The 20,599-nt window shown below is 37.3% G+C and overlaps 1 protein-coding gene across 1 annotated transcript in view; it reads left to right on the forward strand.

Moving 5' to 3' along the window:
• sema5a (sema domain, seven thrombospondin repeats (type 1 and type 1-like), transmembrane domain (TM) and short cytoplasmic domain, (semaphorin) 5A) overlaps positions 1-20,599 on the forward strand; it is a 238,508-nt gene that overhangs the window by 95,060 nt on the left and 122,849 nt on the right. Inside the window, exon 4 of the mRNA XM_036558268.1 lies at positions 4,938-4,983. Within this exon, the coding sequence (XP_036414161.1) occupies positions 4,938-4,983 (46 nt within the window). The remainder of the gene's footprint in view (positions 1-4,937; positions 4,984-20,599) is intronic.

The following is a 20,599-nucleotide window of genomic DNA, read 5'->3' on the forward strand; positions in this document are numbered from 1 at the left end:
CTTATAAAGTCTCTCATATCACTTGTTTTAGGATTTCTGTCATAGAACTGAAATATGGAGCTCTTAAAAAGCCTTAGGAGTTCATGCTTCATGACAGTGTCATGAACAGAACAACTGTTCATTAGTTTTGATTACATTGCTGTTTACTTCATAAATTATCTCATCACCTTGTGAGTACTGACATAACCTGTTTATGAATACTGAAGTGAATGGATAATGAAGTACTTGTTAAATGCTATTCAGTGCTTGTGTTATGAAGTCCTGATGTAGATACCCTTTAAATAAAGTGTTACCTAAAATGCTAATATATTATGTATCAGTTATTGTAAATGAATTAAAACCTTCAGATTTATACTGATGCAGTGTAAACTGTGACTGTAGAGCTAAGCATTTAGTGCAGGCCATAAATATCAATTTCTATGATAATTCTATGATATGACAATTCTATAATAATTCTGACTTTTGCTAACCACCTTGTGGGTTTCTAACAGTATGTTAGCGCTAAGTTAACAGTGGTGCACATGAATGTTTTTGGGCGTTCTAGATGACACAGACATTTGAAGCTTGTAAAAACATTCCATCTGATTTATAAGAAGCTTGTTACAGACATTAACATATATTTCATCTTGTATGTGTCAGTTTCACAGTGACTCTTTCAGTAAGAAGTCCCAGCACAGAGCTGTCGCCGCTGTTTCCCATTCCTAACAGCTAGCTGAAACCTGGTTAGACAATTTCCCCTATTCACAGTCAGTGATGTATCCTGCTCCTGAAGTGTTAACCAATGGGAGAGCTCGCTTGGCTGTCTACCTTAATACTATCTGAATGGATAATTTTTTTATCGGTTATTTCAAAAATTTAAGCTTTTTGCTTTCCAACCAGAAATCAAAAATGAAATAAGAGCATTACTACAATACTTGCAGTGTTACAATACAAGCATCATGACTTATATGAACTACAAATGACAAAACATACATATTATTTACTTCCTGGAAATCATTAGACCTTCTCTGAAGGTCTAGAATGCCATGTTAGTTCTCTACTGATGAAATGTGAGCTAAAGTGTAGTTACTTACCACACAGTCCTCAGCTATTTACTGTGCTCTGCTGCCAATACATTAGTTGTGTATAGAATGAGTAAATGTGCTGAAAGCCTGTGTCAGAGTGGTATTGATGGCTGGTGGACTCAGGGAGTTTGTTGTAGTAATGCTGTAGAAGACAATCAATAGACGTGTCGATACAGTAAATGGGCCTTAATCACAGCAGCCTGAGCTGGAAAACACTCTTCATGGCTGCATCATCATGTAATACAAGCCATTATTGAGCTTGTACATGCAGAGGTAACATCAATCGAAATAATTCAAAGGCTGTTTTCTGTTTTACCTGTTTCAAGCTTTTACATGTACATTAAATAAATTGTTTGCCAGAAAATTGCACAAAAACAGCTGATCACCCAAGACATATTTGGAGTCCAAATTTAGCTTCTTTAGTTTATAACTGGAGCTACAACAAAGCTAACATTGCTAATAAACACTAGAATTCGATACTCACCCAAATAGCCCAAGTTGTTTCTGTAAAAATACAACCCCAAAACTTCTCTCAACCTGCAAAAAGGTCATGTAGAAGTGGACTAGAGGATGGTATGACTTACTGTGAGCTATAAAAATGAACAAAACTTCACTGCTACGGATGGCCGATTCAAGCAACACCAGGGCTGATGTTCACAGAGCAAGACTGATGTTGGATCAGATTCCTCCTTTGCTAAACTTAAAAAATGTGGACTCAAAACATGTCTTAGCTAACCAACACTACAGAAATCACACTTATAGCCAGTGATAACAAAAGCATAATATAAATTACTCTTCACTCATAACTCATTGAAACAAATGAAGAAATTATGAGGAAAGTGCAGATTCTAAGCATACACTTCATACCACATTTGTGTTTGTAAGCACAAAGGGAGATAATTTATTATGGTTTAAAGTTGCTGAAGATATTTGCATATTGTTGTATGTACAGTCTTGTTTGCAGAAATTCTTTACATTGTTTTTGATACTGACACAGAAGAATGTCCTGGACCTATTGATACTGAATGTAAATGGTATTCCTTACTTATGTAATGAAATATGTAATTATGCGACTATATTTACACAGCAGGGGAGAGCAGGGCACAACTTGGCCCATTTAAGTTCTTGGTGAATAATTTGGTAAAACTTTATTTTTTTTTAAATGAACTCCACATCTCTGCTACAAATGAGAACATAAACATGTTTCTAGTACCTACTGTTTATGGCTCGTTGTAACAGTTATTAAAAAGACTGGCAAATCAATGAGAAATACAATTAATCCAGTACTCTTTTCATTTGTTTGAAGCAGATGAACTTTCTAACCTGAGTACATAAAAACATATGCATCAAAATGAATATGATTAATGAAAAGAGACAGATGTGACAGATATGGAAAACGTGTGTTTGACCACAAAGTACAACAGCAAATATCAGCACATTGAAAATGAAATGTATTATGTTTACAAGGCATTTCTAGTATGTTTTTGATGAATGTGTGCATGAAAGCTTCCAAAAACTGAACTGTTTTGAATTTGTACGGGTGGGTATAGAGGTATACAATTGTTTACTTTAGGGGTCTTGGTTGTAACAGTGTGTTAAACTAACCCCACCATGTAGAGGCTGTACATTAGCCTTGCTAGCTCTCACTGTGCGTTATTTATATACTTTAAAATGGTGCTTTATTACAGTCACCAAGATGCCAAATAAAATAATGTATTGATTTTGTGGCTTAAACAAACAACTCAGTAATCAAAGTATATGTATACAGGAAAAAGTTACTTTAATGCTATAAACAGTCTTGAGGGTGAATCTGAAGATGGATCTGTCAAATTGCTGTCAAAATTCACAGATGATGTCATTATTGGGATACCGGAAAATGACTAAAAGCGCGTTCTACTTGAATGTGTTTAACTACATAAATATCCATGTTACATTTTATCGCTTATCCGTTTGTGCCTCGCTCTCCCCTTTAGGCCAGTGTCAGTAACAACTCTAGCCGATTGGTTTACTGGTTTAAATCTTTTTAAGATTTATCCTCTCAAGAAGAAAAGAGTTTTACACCCCAAACAGGCTAGTTTGTTTATTTTCATCATGATTAAAGCAGTTTTATAGCTTATGCTCTATGCCTGAATTTTACAGTTTAATTAACTCAAAGCACCCTTCAGCTGTGGGAAATGGTCCAAGCTTGTGAAAAAGGCCTGAAGGCTTCTGGATTCTTATTTGGTCAGCAGACGTGGACTGAGGCTGACTGTGTGGTGGACTGAAGGAGAATTCCAGTAAAAAGGCTTTAACAAAGCAGCAGCATACCTCACCTCGGGCTGCTGAGTTACAGTGGACACTCTGAGACTGGCCACACTCGTAAATGCAGACTAAACATCATTCTATACTGCATATAAATTTAAGTTAGAATCAGCCGTGTTCAGTTGGGTTGATGGTTCTAGCATAGACAAGCCTGTCAGGGCTCATGTAGGCTACATCTCACTTTGTAGGCAGTAATTAGAGTACAGTTGTATAACAAATGAAAGAACACCGATTAGGAATAAGTAACAGAACAAAGCCAGTGCAAACCATCCACAGCTGTAACAGTACACAAACTGCTGAACTGGTTTTAGCCCCACTCTCGATTTAACCCCTTAAATGGCCAGGGCCCAAAGTTTTATGACACAGTCCTATAACCTAAATAGCTCAGTCAGCTTGCACTGAAGTCCCTGAAGTTACTGATTAATAAGCCTTAGTATGTAATAAGCCTGGGATCTTAAGGGGTTAGGTATGGTGTAAAAAATCAATTTTACACTATTTTACACTTACTCCAGCTGTAATCGATCAGCCCAGGTATGTTTGGTGTCCAAATTTTTCTTCTTTAGTTTACTGGAGCTAATGGTGCTAACAAACACTAGTAGTCAATAGTCACCGAAATCTTTCCTGTTAACACACCACCAGAACTTTTCTTAACCTGATCAAACCACATTCAGGTCTTCAGTAAAGTCATACAGACATTTCAACGTGGTTTAGAGCACAGTATGACTTTGACTTACTGTGAGCTACAAATTGAATAAAACTTGTAGCTGAATGTTGGGGGCAGCCACTTTAGACAGCGGTTGCTGTTTTGTTAAAAGGAAATTCCACCTTTTTTTTTAAGTCTGTATAAGCCAGTGGTTTAGATGTAAACAAAGTCATCCAGAGTGGTTTGATGTGAAATGATTAATTGTAGAGAAATTTATCAACTCAGATTTCCTTACAGTGGTGGTGATAGGAACCAGGGGTCGCAATGTTTACAACACACATATGTGTTCTATTAACTACGCAAAAACACCAGTGAACCTACATGTGTCTTCTGAGTTTATATATGCATTGTTGACGATGGTAAAATAATGATAAATCTGAAAAAATAAGTTTTCTTTGGGGGCAATTTTGCTGTCTGGTTCCTACCACCACTGTGAACAGCATGACATACGTTTCTCTACAACAGAGCATTTCACACCAAACCACTCTGACTGACTTTGTTTACATCTTAACCATTTAATTATGCCTTATGAATTTTTGAAACTTTGGCGGAATTCCCCTTGAACTTGCTGTTAGCAAAATTAAAAATTTTCACAGTTTATTTTGAGTATCATAATATAAATATGACTTTAGAAACACAGCTATTCACCTCTGATTTAAAAGAGTCTATTGTCCAGACCATGAGTGTTAATTTTCTAGACGGGTAAAACCTTCAGAAATGACCACTCACCTTCGTAGAGCCTTGTGACCCTCACTGGAACAGCTCTTTATACTTAGTCAGCTATATCACACATTTATCATCTCTCTCTCTCTCTCTCTCTCTCTCTCTCTCTCTCTCTCTCTCGCTCTCTATCTCTCTAACTCTTCCAGAAATCATCTCTTCCGGCTGCGTCTGGAGGACCTCTCACTGATCCAGGTAGGAAGACCACTCCACTCTCTTGCTCTCTTTTCCTGAATCCCTTGTAAGACTTCACTGTCATTAGAGATCAGAGAGAGAAGAGTTTAAAGCAGAAAAAGGTCAGATAAATGCTATGCTACATGAATGTTACAGAGACGTTTCTGCGTAGCAGAAGCAGTTCTACATGACCATTTTCCAACCTCTGCATTTTAGAGCCGGACGTTAGACTGCATCCCTGTCCCTCATGGCCTCATGATGATGTAGTTAGATCCAATTGAAGTAAATGTGTCCCAAAATCTGAACATCAGTGTGTTACATTAAGAATTGTCACTACCAAAACCCATATTTCTTGCAATTAAGTAACTTTTTTGTGTTTTAATGAAAATTATGAAGATATGTGTGTGGACAACTGTTCAAAGCTGTGTTTGTTAGTCATGTACTGATTAACGTATTTGCGTTCTGCTCATAAGTAGCTAAAAATGCCACAACTGAAAAATTTGAAGAGTTCATTTGAAAAAACAGAAATCTATTTTAATCATTTAAGTAAAAATATCTCAACAAAATACATGTAACTTACAAAATTGTTTACTTTTTAATTAAATTCTGTTTTTTGGCAAAAGCCGAAAACTCCAATGGTCATTTCATGTTTCAGAGTTAAGCAAAGCCGTGTAATGGATACAATTTTCTTTTAAATGCAGTATTTAACATCCTTTAACATAAAACAAGCAGGTAAAGTGCTGAAAACTGCAACGCCTGTATTCTGGATTTACGATGTACACAAACAGCTAGAATTAGTGTTGAGTACACAACTAGAAAATATTAACAACTGCACCCCATTGATAAGCAATATTAAACATTTATAAGATCATACCTTTGAAAATCCTGAGGCTGAATCTCAAATGGCTCCCTATATAGTACACTATGTGACTTTGGACCAGTTCAGGAGAGTGATCCATAAAAATGAAGAAATAACGTTTTGTTATTAACTAAAGCTGCAGAGTCGAGCACCAGAGTTTATGTTCCAGTACAGCGCTCTAAAGGTTAGGAGCAAACAAAGCCAAGTCATAATGAGCATTCACATGGCCAGCACACGAACACACGAAACACGCTTGTTTATCATAGAAACATAGCTCTTCTGAATCATTCTCTTCTCATGCATCATGCCCTGAAATATAAAATCCAACAGTTTAACTTTACAGTTTTTATTTAGTGAGCACATATTGGGAGTTTATTAAGGTCTTGTTATTTGCCCAAATTATACAGTTGTAAATAATTTATTCACTGTGCATTACACTTTATTCATTCTGATCTGTTTAGTACATAATAAGATGTCTGTTTTCAGCAAGATGGTTTGCGTATTCAATGCGTAAACAATAAATAACATTCAACACATATTCAATCCCAATTCAGTACCTATTTATAGTATATTGTTTGGCAAAAAAGATGCCAGTATGTGTTACACAGAAGTTCAGGGGTTAAAACTGCACTTTAGAATATGGAACACATACTGAGGTCTTTGTAGTTCACATATTGAAGTATTCCAACAAATTCCCTTATTCCAACTAATAACACAATTATTAGCCATTTTCACACAACAGGCCTCCAATTATGTACTATATGGGTCACAGTGAATAAGCTTAATGCCCACATAGCAAACCATTTAGAAGTCTATTGCAGGGAAACCCCCATATTCTTGTGTTATAACACAAAAGGTAAGGTTTGGATACATTTACATGTTTTTTTTTTGTTATTTTAACTATGATTGTGTTAAAACTGTAAAGTCTGTATTGCAGTCAAATATTTGCACAGCGGTCTAAGGTTTTGCCTTAGTTTGAATCTTGCTGATACTGCCCATACAGAAATCTGATATGTGGCAGTATGTGGATTTCAAATAAGTGACGTATATTAGCATATCTGGATTTCCCTTATATCCAACTTGGACATATATGTGACATACATAGCAACTTATTTGAAGTTGAAGTTGGCCATTTTCAAATATGGGACATATAATTCAGTCATATCAACTTATATAAACATTTGTGTGCAACACACATATTTAACAATATGTAATAGAAAACATTATTTCTATATTGATGGCATATATTAGTCATATATGTGAGCTTCGTGTTATACAATGGTAAGGTTTTTTATTGCATGTATGTTGCTGATGTATTTCATTTAAATATTCCAGTGTTTGTATTAGACATACATGTATGATCTATGCGTCAGATATCTATCAGACAGAAAGCATATACGAGAGATATGTGTGTATATATCAGATATCAGATTGTTTACTGCCCCAGATATGTTCCATATGGTTCCTTTTTTTCCATAATGACATAGAAAAGCCCAACAACAGCGAGCAGAGAGATCTAGTGCGGTGAGATAAAGTGTAAGTGGACGTGAGGCGTTATAATCTAGTGCTCTAAAAGGATAATAATAATAATAATAATAATAATAATAATAATAGTAGTAGTAGTAATAAACAACTTGTTGTCATTGTCTATATATTGTCACAGAATCTCCATCCTATGATTGTACTTTGGAAATATTCAGCCCCCCCCATTAATCACTCCCCTGTACCTTGTTTGTTAATGTTTTCTAGTTGTATACTCAACACTAATTCCAGCTGCTTTGTCTACACCATAAATTCAGAATACACACCTACAATTAGTTGACTTTCGGATGTAATGTGAAGCAGAAAGGATTAGAATTACAGAGAGATGTAACATGTATTTGTAGAGGGTTACAAATGCAGTAAAATGAATAAAATGCAGATATTACAGTGCAGTAACCCAGTGTCACCTGAACATTCTGCTCCTCCAAAATTCAATAAATACCTCATCAAATATCAGTTTGAAATATTAGTCAAATCTAAACATCTGTACAATGCCAAGAATTTAATCACAAACATTAAATGTGGCTTATGTGGAAGTTTGTTTTATTTTTTTTTACATATAGTTTTAATATAGTTTTGAAAAATCACACTTTTAAAGGAGAAATAGTCACTTTTTTAACCTTTAACAGTCCAGAAAATGTTCGTACAACTTGAACATCAAATATGTTAGACCTGTCAGTTTCTTCTTTCTTAATAAATGTATTTCAGTTTGTCAGTAGCTGCTGTTCTTGTACGGCTGTAATGTGGCACGTTTGTGGTGAATCCCCCCCACTGAGTTAAGCATCTTGTAACCCGGTGAGTAACCATGCGAACACGTTTTTGGGAATTTGTTTGAGCTTTTTCCCGGGACTCCTTTGAAGCTGTGGATGGGCTAGGAGATCGGGGCGGGGGGCTTGGGGGGACTAACTAAAGAGTATCGACCCCCCATGGAGGTGGCGAAGCTACAGCTTTTTGTTTGAGCGCGCTCAGAGAGAACCTGCAGCACAAAGATGAACCCAGAATTTCCCCTCCAAACCAATCCGTTTCTCTGTCTTTACCAAATCCCCCAGTCCTCCAGCAGCAGCAAGACTTGGATGAGGTTTTTTGGGGGGGCTTTTTTATGGTTTCAACAAATCCTGCCTTAGGCAACTCTGTAAAAAGGGAAAATGTTCGGATAATCTGTTTTAAGGAGAGAGCGCCAATTTAGATTGACCTCGGGTCTTTTTGGTTTTTTTCTTTTTTTCTCTCTCTCCAGTGTTTGAGCGGATGTAGGTTCGTGTTTTTAAAGAGCTGTGTTTTTCAGGCTCTGGGGACTGAGCGCTGGAGCTGCTGTGTACATTTAGACTCCTCTCTAGACCTCTGAAGATGGTATTCTGAACAGAAATTGCATTGGGCCTGTGTAGTGGAATCAGAAATGTAGCTTCTCGTTGTGAAATCCAATCACATCATGTCCTGATCAAAGCAGCGTTCATGTGACATCGGTAATGACGCACTTATGCCACAGAGAGACCCTGAGGAAGAAATGGCTTAAAAAAGCTGCTCTTATTGTATTGATTTTCTCACATAGCAGAGCTTTCAGTAGTGATGATGTGTGAGGAATGAAGTAAAACACAGCAGAATCAGACTGCACACATTTCAATATCTGCTCTGTTCATGTACAGCACTCTAGAACACCACCTTTCACTTATTTAAGACAAGACATAGCCTGTGCTTTATTAGGTAACACTTTACTTGAAGGGTATCTACATAACATGTTCATAACATCTTACAAAAAAGCTTCATAACATGTTCATGAATGTCTGAATCAACATTCATGAAGTATACATGTTTTACATGATATTAATATGGACTACTATGTCATTTAACTGAGAGAAATTTTTCATTTTTTATTTTGAAAAACTATATTATTTTCAGTGAAACATCTAATTTCTGGACCCAGGAGGGTAAGTGGCTAAGAAAATGTGTGTGTTTGTGATAAAAGTTAACCAGACTGAAATGCATATTATTTGGATCTTTAAATTGCAGCGCAAAGTAGTCTACTTACATTCATGTGGCTCTCCAGCATCTAAAAGGAATGGGTGAGTATGATCACCCTGTAAAATTCCTTCATGCAGTGAATCCCAACACTACGCTAACATTCAGTTGAATGATTGTTCCTGGCATATTTATGAGTAATTTACTGTCCATATAGTAAAGTGGCATGTAGAGCAACAAGTGCTTAAAAAAAATCAAAAGATTAAGCGAATTCATTTTTATTTTGGCTGTCCAGAAATTAGGCATTTTGCTGAAAATACTATACTTTTAAAATAAAAAATGGGGACTTTTATTTTGAAAAATCACTCTCAGTAAAATTACATAGTAGTCCATAATAATATCATGTAAAATATGAATTTATGAATGTTGATTTAAGCATTCAGTAACATGTTATAAAGTGTTTATATAAGATGTTATGAATGTGTTATGTAGACACCCTTCAAGTAAAGTGTCACCCTTTATTTTATGTTCATACTGAGCTTGGTAAGCTAGTATGTTATAGGGCTTGGGAATGTGATGTGTTAACGCAGTGTCTTATGGGTGATCTGCCATTGTGGCAGGGTTAGTTGAGCTAGGCTCGTTCAACTCTGCTTTCCTTGATGTTGCCTGATCAACAAACCTGACATTTACCTCTCAGAACATTCAGCTAAAAGGTATGAGGTGACATAAGTTATGCTGTGACTGGGCTAGTAACGTTTATCTGTTTCTCTTAAAGACATTTGATTGATTTCCTCTTCAGTGAATTCATTTACATGGACTTAATAATCCAATAATAATTGGATTTCAGGAGTTGATTATGTGATTATTTAAGTGGTCATGTAAACAGCATGCTCCAGTTTCCTAGATTGGATTAATATCTTTAGTTTTTCTAACTCTGTACAAGTGCAAAAACAGCAGGCAGCGTTTAACACAGCTCCTGCAAGATGGCAACAAAACACTTTTGGATTGAAGCTGAAACCAAATACATGCTTAATAAAAAATAATTTAAAGGTTCTTCATCTTTTAGAGAATGTATATTCATATTTTCCACTAAACTGACTTGATGTTAAAAAAAATTGCTACAGGATGACATTTGAGTTTTATGTTACATTTACATCTTCTTCTGTGAGTTTATTGGTGGGTGGAAAGCAGAAATCCGATTACTGTCTGGTTCATATAGACCCAGAGTTTTCCATCTGTTTACCCAAGTGCATGTAAAGACATTGAACAGATTTTTGCAGTTATCAGATTGTTAAGGGCATGTAAATGCACTCATTGAAAGCTTAGGCTTGCAGTGTTAAGCTTATTATATTTCACTACATGAAAGTGTCATTAGTTTGGTAACTAGCCAGGCAAGCAGTGTTTGCTAAAAGGCTACCTACAGTGGAATATGTGGCTGAGTGAAATATACTAGTAGCCGAGTGAAGTCAGTAACACTTTACTGTAAGGTACTGTTCAAAAGGCTACATGACACCTACATAAGCTTTTCATGACCACTGATATAACCCTACATAAATGTTGACAAATGCTTATTCCAAATAGGCAACACTCGCTATTAAGGTTACAGATGATGCTTATTGGAATAAACCTTTATAAACATTTATATAGGGTTATATCTGTTGTTATGTAAGGCTTATGTAGCCTTATGAACAGTACCCTAGAGTAAGTGTTACCTTTAAAATAAAGGTTGTATGAATCCGCTCTGGTTAAATATGCCTATGTCTGAGTGAAATAAGTCAGTAGCTGAGTTAAATCAGACATTTTATGTACCCTCTCTTATAAGCCTATGTCTCAGTGAAATATGACGGTAACTAAGTTAAATTAAAGGTTGTATGAATCCTCTCTGGTTAAATATGCCTATATTTGAGTGAAATATGCCGGTAACTTAGTGGCTGAGCACAATATCAGTCTGTAAACAGTACAATGGCTTAAAGTGTCTTGAAACTTCTGAAAGACTAAAAAAAAAACAGGCACTTAAGCCAAACACCAGCTAGGAAAAGTCAGTGAATGAAAGAAGAGGTAATGTTAGCATATCCATATCATTACTCCACTCTCTGTTGGGAAATTTGTATAGGTCCACATCATCAATAAGGCTAATTTTATCATGATATCATTGTTTGGCTTTTCTCTGGGGTTGGTTAAGATGCACTCTCTTTTCCACAAAATACACAATAAAACAGAAATCCCTTTAAGCTCTCACACTGCAGGTGCTTATTTGCAGCATGTAAACAAAGAATGAACTCTGAGAACTCTGCTTTTGGCACCTAGCTCTGTTATAAAGCTTATGATACAGTATGTTTTTATGTACAACCCCTTTTCCAAAAAAGTTGGGATGCTGTGCGAAATGCAAATAAAAACAAAATGCAATGATGTGCAAATCATTTAAACCATATGTTTAATTGAAAATAGTACAAGTAACATAATCAGTAACATGATTGGGTATAAAAGAGCATCCCAGAGAGGCTGAGTCTTTCAGAAGTAAAGATGAGGAGAGATTCACCACTCTGTGAAAGACTGCATGAGCAAATAGTGCAACAATTCAAGAAAAATGTTTCTCAATGTAAAATTGCATAGAACTTTTGCTTTTCATCATCTGTGGCACATAATAACATTAAAAGATTCAGAGAATCTGGACAAAAGCTCTGTATACAAGGGAAAAGCCAGTATTTGCTTGCCATGATCTTTGGGCCTTCAGACGGCACTGCATTAAAAACAGACATGATTCTGCAGTGGAAATCACTGCATGAGCTCAGAAACACTTCTAAAAAACCACTGTCTGTGAACACAGTTCATCAAATCATCCACAAATGCAAGTTAAAACTCTAAAGCTCAAAGAACAAACCGTATATAAACAGGATCCAGAAACGCTGCCACCTTCTATGGGCCCGAGCTTATTTAAAATGGACTGAGGGGAAGTGGAGAAGTGTCCTGTGGTCTGACAAATCAACATTTGAAATTCTTTTTGGAGATCATGGACGCTGTGTCCTCCAGGCTAAGGACCACTCAGCTTGTTATCATGGCACAGTTCAAAAGCCAGTATTCATGATGGTACGGGGTGCATTAGTGCACATGGCCTGGGTGACGTGCACACCTGTGAAGGCACCATTAATGCGGAATGATATATGTTTTGGCAACATATGCTGCCATCCAGACGTCTTTTTTAGGGAAGGCCTTGATTATTTCAGCAAGACAATGTCAAACCACATTCTACATGTATTACAACAGCATTGCTCTGTATTAAAAGAGTCCGGGCGCTAAACTGGCCTGCCTGCAGTCCAGACCTGTCACCAAACATTTGGAAGGTTATGAAATGAAAAATACGACAAAAGAGACCCTGAACTGTTGAGCGGCTGAAATCCTATATCAAGGAAGAATGGAAAAACATTTCACTTTCAAAACTGCAGAAATTGGTCTCGCTTACAGAGTGTTGTTAGAAGAAGAGGTGATAAAACACAGTGGTAAACATGCCCCCGTCCCAACTTTTTTGGAACATGTTGTTGGCATCAAATTCAAAATGGGCATATATTTTTCAAAAATTCAGTTTTAACATTTGATATGTAGTGTTTTCCTTTAAAATATGGTTAACATGATTTGCATATCATTTGCATTCTATTTTTTTTTACATTCTGCACAGCATCCCAACATTTTTGGAAATGGGGTTATATTATTAGAATAGTGTAATACTGTTACAGTAATATTACAGTACAATAAGGTGTTTGATTCAGTATAATCTCTCTGTGCTGCGAATATCTTGACAGAATTTAACACGAAACAGTGTATAAACTTGTAAAGCAGGTATCATACTGGCTTGAACACAGTTACTACCTTTGTACAGGATGACGATACTCAGTCCTGAGAACATAAAATCGGAATTGAGCAATAAATCATGTGATTTGAACATAGCTAAAGAAAAGCTGTACTAAACTTTATAAAGCTACAACTACATGTCATGAAAGACTTACAGCAACACCATAGACATCTTTTTCTTTTGTCATTAATCTTACTGAAGCATTCTAAATGTGTGGTTTCCTCTCAAACTCTGCTGTTTGGCCATGTATTTGCAGAGGTATCAGGTGAGGTGGCTGTGCTGTGTTTTTTTTATTTTTGAATGCTGTTAGAGATATAGAGTTTACGCTCCTATTGATCCAGTCTGAGGGCCTGATATCATAATCTACTGCAGCTCCTGTTCACTAATAGACGCCCTGGCAGTAATAAAGAGTAAAAGTTCAGCCCAGCTGCAGCGCTCTAGAGACAGCAGGGTGAAGTTTAGTCAATACTCAGCTCCTACATGACCAGCCTCAGACTGGCTTCTTCAAAATAGAGTTTGAGAAAGAGCTTAGTTTAAGAATACTTCATTGGGTTTCATGGACCAGCTGCAGTCAGTCAAATTTCATGCCACTATCCATGATCTGTAAGATTTTGTTTGAAAATATGATGTCAATGTATCTGTTTTTACCAGTGTGTTGAAATATTGGTTGAGCTAGCTATTAAAAATACAGTGCCCACCATGAATAGAGGCACCCCTGATTAACATGAGCAACACTGGCTGCAAAAAACATCCTTTATTGCTTATCCTTTTGATCCTTCATTTAAAATATTAACAAAAACATAACCTTTACTTGAAGTTCAAAGATTGAAAGAAAAAACCTATATCTTATGATGAATTAAATATTTTTTCCAAATCTATTTGTTGGCTTCCCTAGAAATTCTTATGACTGAAGTATATTTCCATTCATATTTTACATTTTAAAGTTCACTTGAGCGATTAGGAACACTTAAGTGCTCAGCTATGACTTCCTGTTTTACTGGGGTACAAATATGAGGCGACACACATTGCTTTAGTCATCCATCACTCTGAGAAAGAGAATACAGCAATGATGCACAACAAAAGATTTTTGAGCTGCTCGAGTCTGGAAATAGCTATGTGATGTTGTGGGGCTGTTTTTGTTCCAAAGGCCCTGGACAGATTGTTCTGATTCATGGTATCACACACTCCCTCAATTGCTAGCAGATATTATGTCAAAACCTGACTGCCTCAGGACGCTTAAGCTGGGCCGTGGTTGGAGCTTCCGGCAGGACAGTGATCCAAAGCACACCTTAAAATCAATACCGAAATGATTCACTGACCACAGAATCAAGATTTTACCATGGCTATCCCAGTCCCCTGACCTAAACCCCATTGAAAACCTGTGCAGTATGCTGAAGAGGAGAGTTCACAGGTGTGAACTTCAGAATCTAAAGGATCTGGAGAGGTTCTGTATAGAGGATCTCTTGCTGTGTGTTCTCCAGTCTCATTAAGCATTATAGGAACTCTGAGCTGTTATCTTTACAGATGGAGGCTGCGCAAAGTATGAAATGAAGAGGTACCAACAAATGTAGCACACACAGATTTTTTTTTGTGGTGGGCACTGTAAATATGACGTTACTGTAAAATGTCCATGGTAGACCACCTTGAGGATGTCGCACAGGCTTCACAAAAAGGCATCTAAAAACATAAATTTAACCACATTTTGACTGTTGGCTGATGTCCGGAAAAGACATCTTTTCAACTGACTTGACCACTCTGGATATACTAAACCAGTAGTCACTCTAGACTTCTAAGGATTAAAAGTGCATGTGTCTGTATTTAGACTGAGTTAGCATGCAGACTAACCAGTGCCACCTAAAGCTTTTTGGGTCTGAATCCAGCAGACGGCTGTGAGAACAATACTCACGCCAACAATGCAGAAAACACTACAATAAGCAGTCTGCATTACTGTTCACTGCACATTCCCTCACAGCTCTTAGCAATAAAGCAGTAGAATTGCTCAGCATAAAGCTCAGCTCATAATTAGAATGTCTCTCTCTCTTTATTTCTCTCTCCCTCTCTCTGTAAGTATGTTTTCTGTGTTGTCCCTTCTCCGTATCACTATTTTTGCCTTACCATATTAAATTTCCCACTAATGTGGAAAGGTAAGGGGTTAAAACCTGTTCTTAATTGGCTTGTGTGATCCTTGATGCAGCCAAATAAACTGTTTTCCCTGTAACTCTGTTATGAGATTAACTAGGACACTGTTTTTCTCTGTGTATTAAATGTTGTGGCTGTGTTGAGCTGCTAGGGAGCAGTGAGGGGTAAAAAGGGAGGGGTGAGAACCCCCTGCTGTGAAAACAATTCACACCTCTATACAAGGAAGGCCATGCTGAGATAAAAAGGACAACTGCAGTTTTCTCCATATGAAAAAGTTATGTACTGTTACAATAAAAAGTAGCAATTAAGCACGTTAAAAACACTTTTACGCTCACCTACAAAGACGAAAATTCAGTTCACTTCCACTTTGGTAAATCATTTCCAGTGTTATTGAGGAAAAAATGCATAGATCAACTGAGGGAGCTCCAAAACAAATGGAAATTGTGCTAATTTTACAGCTACTGAAACCTATAAAGCGTTCACAAGCTTCTTCGTTAAAGTGGAGACTGTGCAGCAACAGATTGGATTATTAGTTTGTTAATAAGCAACTCTGCCAAACAGTGTAGTTGGCTAAAGGTAGGCAATGGCTGCCAACCAACACAACGGTCAAAGCATATTCTATGATAAGCACAATGGGTTTTAATGGGCATCAGTCCAGAATTCAGTTGATGAATGCAGTCATATGTGCACATATACTGACTATTATATTGTATATTACTTTACAGCTTTGATTGTGGCTCAGATCCAGATGCATTTCATAATTAACCAAGTTTAGTTCCAGGACCTTGCGAGAATAAAGTTTACGAAACCTCCACAGAACTGTACATCCAAGCCAAGAACCTTTTATTATTAGAAGTATGCATCTTCGTAGAGCTTTCCAGATGCCATACTAACCCCTGTAGCCTCTCTATATGGAGTTTTTCTTCCATTTCTGCGGTTCCCCTAAGAGGAACCCGGTGCAGTCCACCTTGCTCAGCTGATTTTCCTCCGGCTCCCTCGAGTCTGCTGCATATTGTACAGTAGCAGCACTCTGGGAGGCACTGATTAATTGCCTGGATGAATTTGCATTGTATTCATACTGTATTGTATTTCAACCTTGACAAATGAACACCTGAGCTTAACTCGTGCGGTTATGCTTTCCTGATCTATTCAGCAGTTGAATAGCTTTTTGAGAAGCTGGCTAAGATTATAAATCTGCTGTTAATAAGCCACTAAACCAAGTGAGAAATTAATGTCTTCTTCCTTTTTTTCCTCGTGGCTCTGTTTAATTCACTGACTCTATAAGGTAAAAGCCGACTCCCTGTTGCTGTGTTAGTGTGTAATTTGAGGGATTAATGCAGTATGGAGAGGATTAGTTTAGCATGCTAGTAAAAATAGCGTCTCCTGTGCAGAGCTGGGTTAGATAGTTTTCCCGTGGGCTCCAGGGACAGTAACACAGACAAATGGCCAAGGCCTTGCTTGTTGACCATCATTCAGCTGCACTTGGCACAGCGAGCAGCCGCAGAAGCCTCTATGACTCAGCTGTACACCACCCTGCAAAAGTTTGGGGATGCCTAGCTTTTCAAAATGGTTCTAATACCAAAATGCGCATGTTGTCTTCGCTAGTTTACAATAACTTCACAAAGTAACTAGAAAGATGTTTATTTCTTGCCATTTTTCTTTGCAAAAAACTCAAGAAAGAGCTAAAAAAGCTGAGAATAATGCCAAACAGTGCTGGACTACTGTAGCAATGCTAGTCATCTAAAGTTTTGCTATGATATCCCAGGTGGTTGCTAAGATGTTGCTAGGCCGTTGCTATGGAATCCCAGCTGGTTGCCAAAGTGTTACTAGTTTGTTGCTATCATATCCCAGATAGTTACTAATGGTGACTAAGGTGGTTGCTTAGATGTTGCTAGGGCATTGTTATGGTATTCCAGGTGGTTGCCAAGGTGTTGTTAGATCATTGCTATGGTGTCCCAGGTGGTTGCTAAGTTGCGACTAGGCTGCTGCTATGGAATCCCAGTTGGTTGCCGAAGTGTTTCTAGTTGCTATGACTTCCCAGATGGTCATTAACGGTGACCAGGGTGGTTGCTAAAATGTTGCTAGGGCATCCCAGATTATTGCTATGGTTTTCCTGGTGGCTGCTAAGGTGTTGCTTGGCTTTTAATATGTTTTCCTAAATAGTGCTGGGCAATATATTGTTCATATATGTATACCATTACACAACAATACTGATTATTATTATTATTATATCCAATATATGATTTTATTAGCACTATTGATAGATGATACAACTTATCAACAGCAGTAAACTTCCTTTCTGTGAATACACTTTCTGTCTGGTTAACAGTTACAATACTGTGTAAGATAAAATTTGGTGTAATTTTACAAGAGGAAAACAAAACCAAACAATTCTTGTTTTTGCTGTTAAAATACCAGGTGGTAGGTAATGTGTGTGTGTGTGTATATATATATATATATATATATATATATATATATATATGTATATATATATATATATTAGGGGTGCGGGAAAAAATCGATTCTTAGATGCATCGCGATGCGGACGCGAACGATTCTGAATCGATTCACAAACTCGATTTTCTAAATATTTAATTTATAACGTAATGTTGACGGAACGCAAAGGGCGGAACTTGGAAGTGGGTAAGTGCAGCGCCCGGACAGTCTGTGACGGCACATAACAAAAACACAACTGGATGAGCGAGAAATCCGACCGGCTCCCTCTGTATTAAAGCCAGGTCAGGTCAGGAGTCACAACCCAAATGATAAGAAGAGCCATTTTGTCCTTTCAACAAAGTCAAACCACCTTGGGAGCCACAACATTTATGTCCAGTATGTCTCAGTATGTGTTAATGTCATAGTAAAGGCTAAACAATATAAATGAAAATGCAGAATTACTCCGCTCTGCTTTAAGCTTTAGCTATAGCCTCTTTCCTCCCCTTTCCCTGAGGGAACTTTTCCTCAAAACTAGAGCAGTTTCTCGTAAAAAGTTTCTCAGCGTTCGACTGTTTTCCGACGCTGAAGTCGCTTCTTATTCTCCAGCTTCTTGCTCGATTTTTCCCGTTACACCTTAAATTCTGCCTGAGGCGCCGAATGTAAATGCGGCACCATTTAAGGTGGAACGGGAAAATTCGAAAGAGAAGCGACTCCAGCTTCGCAACTGTTTAGTGTTCGACAGTCTATAGTTGCAGATTTAACTTGCCAGGAATCAACTGCAGTGCTTATAAATGCGAATAACGCTTCGTTGCTATGTGACCTGCAGTTCTTAGTCGTTGCGAAACAGGGCTTTCCCGCTACGTTGCACACGTCCCGTCTCATGGATATTTTAGTGACACAGCGATCGCCCGTCCTCCCTGTCTCTACAACGAGACCAAAACCGAAGTTATAAAATCACTAAAGAAAACGGGTAGAATAGCTGTAACTTGTGCTGCGTGGACGTCCACGGCCACAGGATCTTATTTCACCGTAACTGCGCATTTTATCGCAGATGAGTGGCAGCAGCGTCTCATGTGCTCCAAACAATAGCAGTGAATGAGAGTCTTCTACTTCAATTGCCACATCACTTCCATTTGATTTATTAATAAAAGATATTGGAAGTAAATTCATTATGGATCATTACAAATACTCTGCTTTAAAACTACCAAGTCCTCAGACAGTAGGAAAATAGAAATCCGGTATAGAAAAAAAGATGCATTGATAATCGTTTCATAATCGCATCGCAGCCCTCTGAATCGTAATCGAATCGAATCGTGAGGTGCCTAGAGATTTCCACCCGTAATATATATATATTAAAAAATATGTATGCATGTGTGTGTATATGTGTATATATATATATATATATATATATATATATATATATATATATATATATGTATATGTGTACACACCACACAAACACACACATTTTATATATATATATATGCATGTAGTGTCTATGAGGGGCAGTGTGAGAGGTGTCCATTGTGATATTATTTGTGGCAGTTAGATTTGAATTTTCTCAGCATACCGCTAATCATTTCCTATGAGGGAAAAAAAGTAGTTTGTGACTGAACGCTGTGCGAAAACTGTATGTGCAGTCGGTCCCAAAAGACGTACAAAAATGTTATGAAAAGCGTAGAGTAATAAAACAAAGAACAGTAAGTTGGCTTTTTTGTGTGTTCCCAAACTTTTGGCAGCGTGTTCAGCAATGTGTTGCACTCTCATGCCTGGGGCTAGCATTTACATTCACTCCTGTTGAGACACAGCCATAACGGTGATTGAGACCAGTGTGGAGCAGCTTGCCGTGCCACTGCACTGTACTTACACGCACACGCTGAGGCTTTTCGTTATACGGAAACAAAGCCATTATTGTGATCGATGGTGTTATTGTGTCAGCTGGCTGTTTTGAAAGCTTGTTCCACAGTAAACATCAGCTCCTCTTCTGATTTCGCCAGCTTTGTTTGGCTTTACCTCATTGATCTTTTATAAAGAATGAGCTAATATGCTGCAGGAAGCATGGAGTGGTATCTGAGTGGCTGCACGTTTCACATGAACCTTGAAGGCTGTCTACATAAGGACTTCATGGCACATGCGTAAGCATTACATAACGTAACACTTGAGTATTTATGAAAAGCTTATGTCGGTATTTACTAAATAACATAGTATGTTTTGTGATGTTAATATCACTGTATTGTAAGGGCCCTTAAACAAAAGTGAAGTACATTTGTTTCATTTATAACACAGTTATGAAGCATTATTTGCAGAATATGCATGAAAATACCACTTTGGTTTGAAGGCATGCAAATCTTTCATAAACCTGACATATGGTGTTCTTAATTAGGCCTCTGCCTATAACAGTGTTATAAATGGAACAAATGTCTCTTAAATTAAAATAAGGGCCCTTATGTCAATAAAAACATATTTACCTTATGCAAACCTTATTGTTATCTTGTGAATACTGATTTAACCCATTGTTTGTGCAGGTTTTATGTCATGCAAATTGGTCTTTCAAAACAATCAGATGCGCTTAGCAAATATTAATATTATTTATCAATATACTAAAATCAAAAATATTGATATACCAGCATAGACAATATATTTCCCAGCACTACATTGTAATTTTGATGTCCGTTTTATACGCATCATAAATGCGAGTTATAACATGCAGAATCTCAGTCCTATATTGTATTTCATTAACTTCTATCCTGCAATTACCCAGCGTCAGTGAAACAATTACTTTAGCTAATCAATGGCTAACAGAACACTTGCACTAATTCCTGAGGCCTGCTAATTCAATTGCATCCAATAACTCTAGATTT

The sequence above is a fragment of the Colossoma macropomum genome, unplaced genomic scaffold (genome assembly GCF_904425465.1).
Source record: "Colossoma macropomum unplaced genomic scaffold, Colossoma_macropomum, whole genome shotgun sequence".
NCBI classification, from domain to species: domain Eukaryota; kingdom Metazoa; phylum Chordata; class Actinopteri; order Characiformes; family Serrasalmidae; genus Colossoma; species Colossoma macropomum.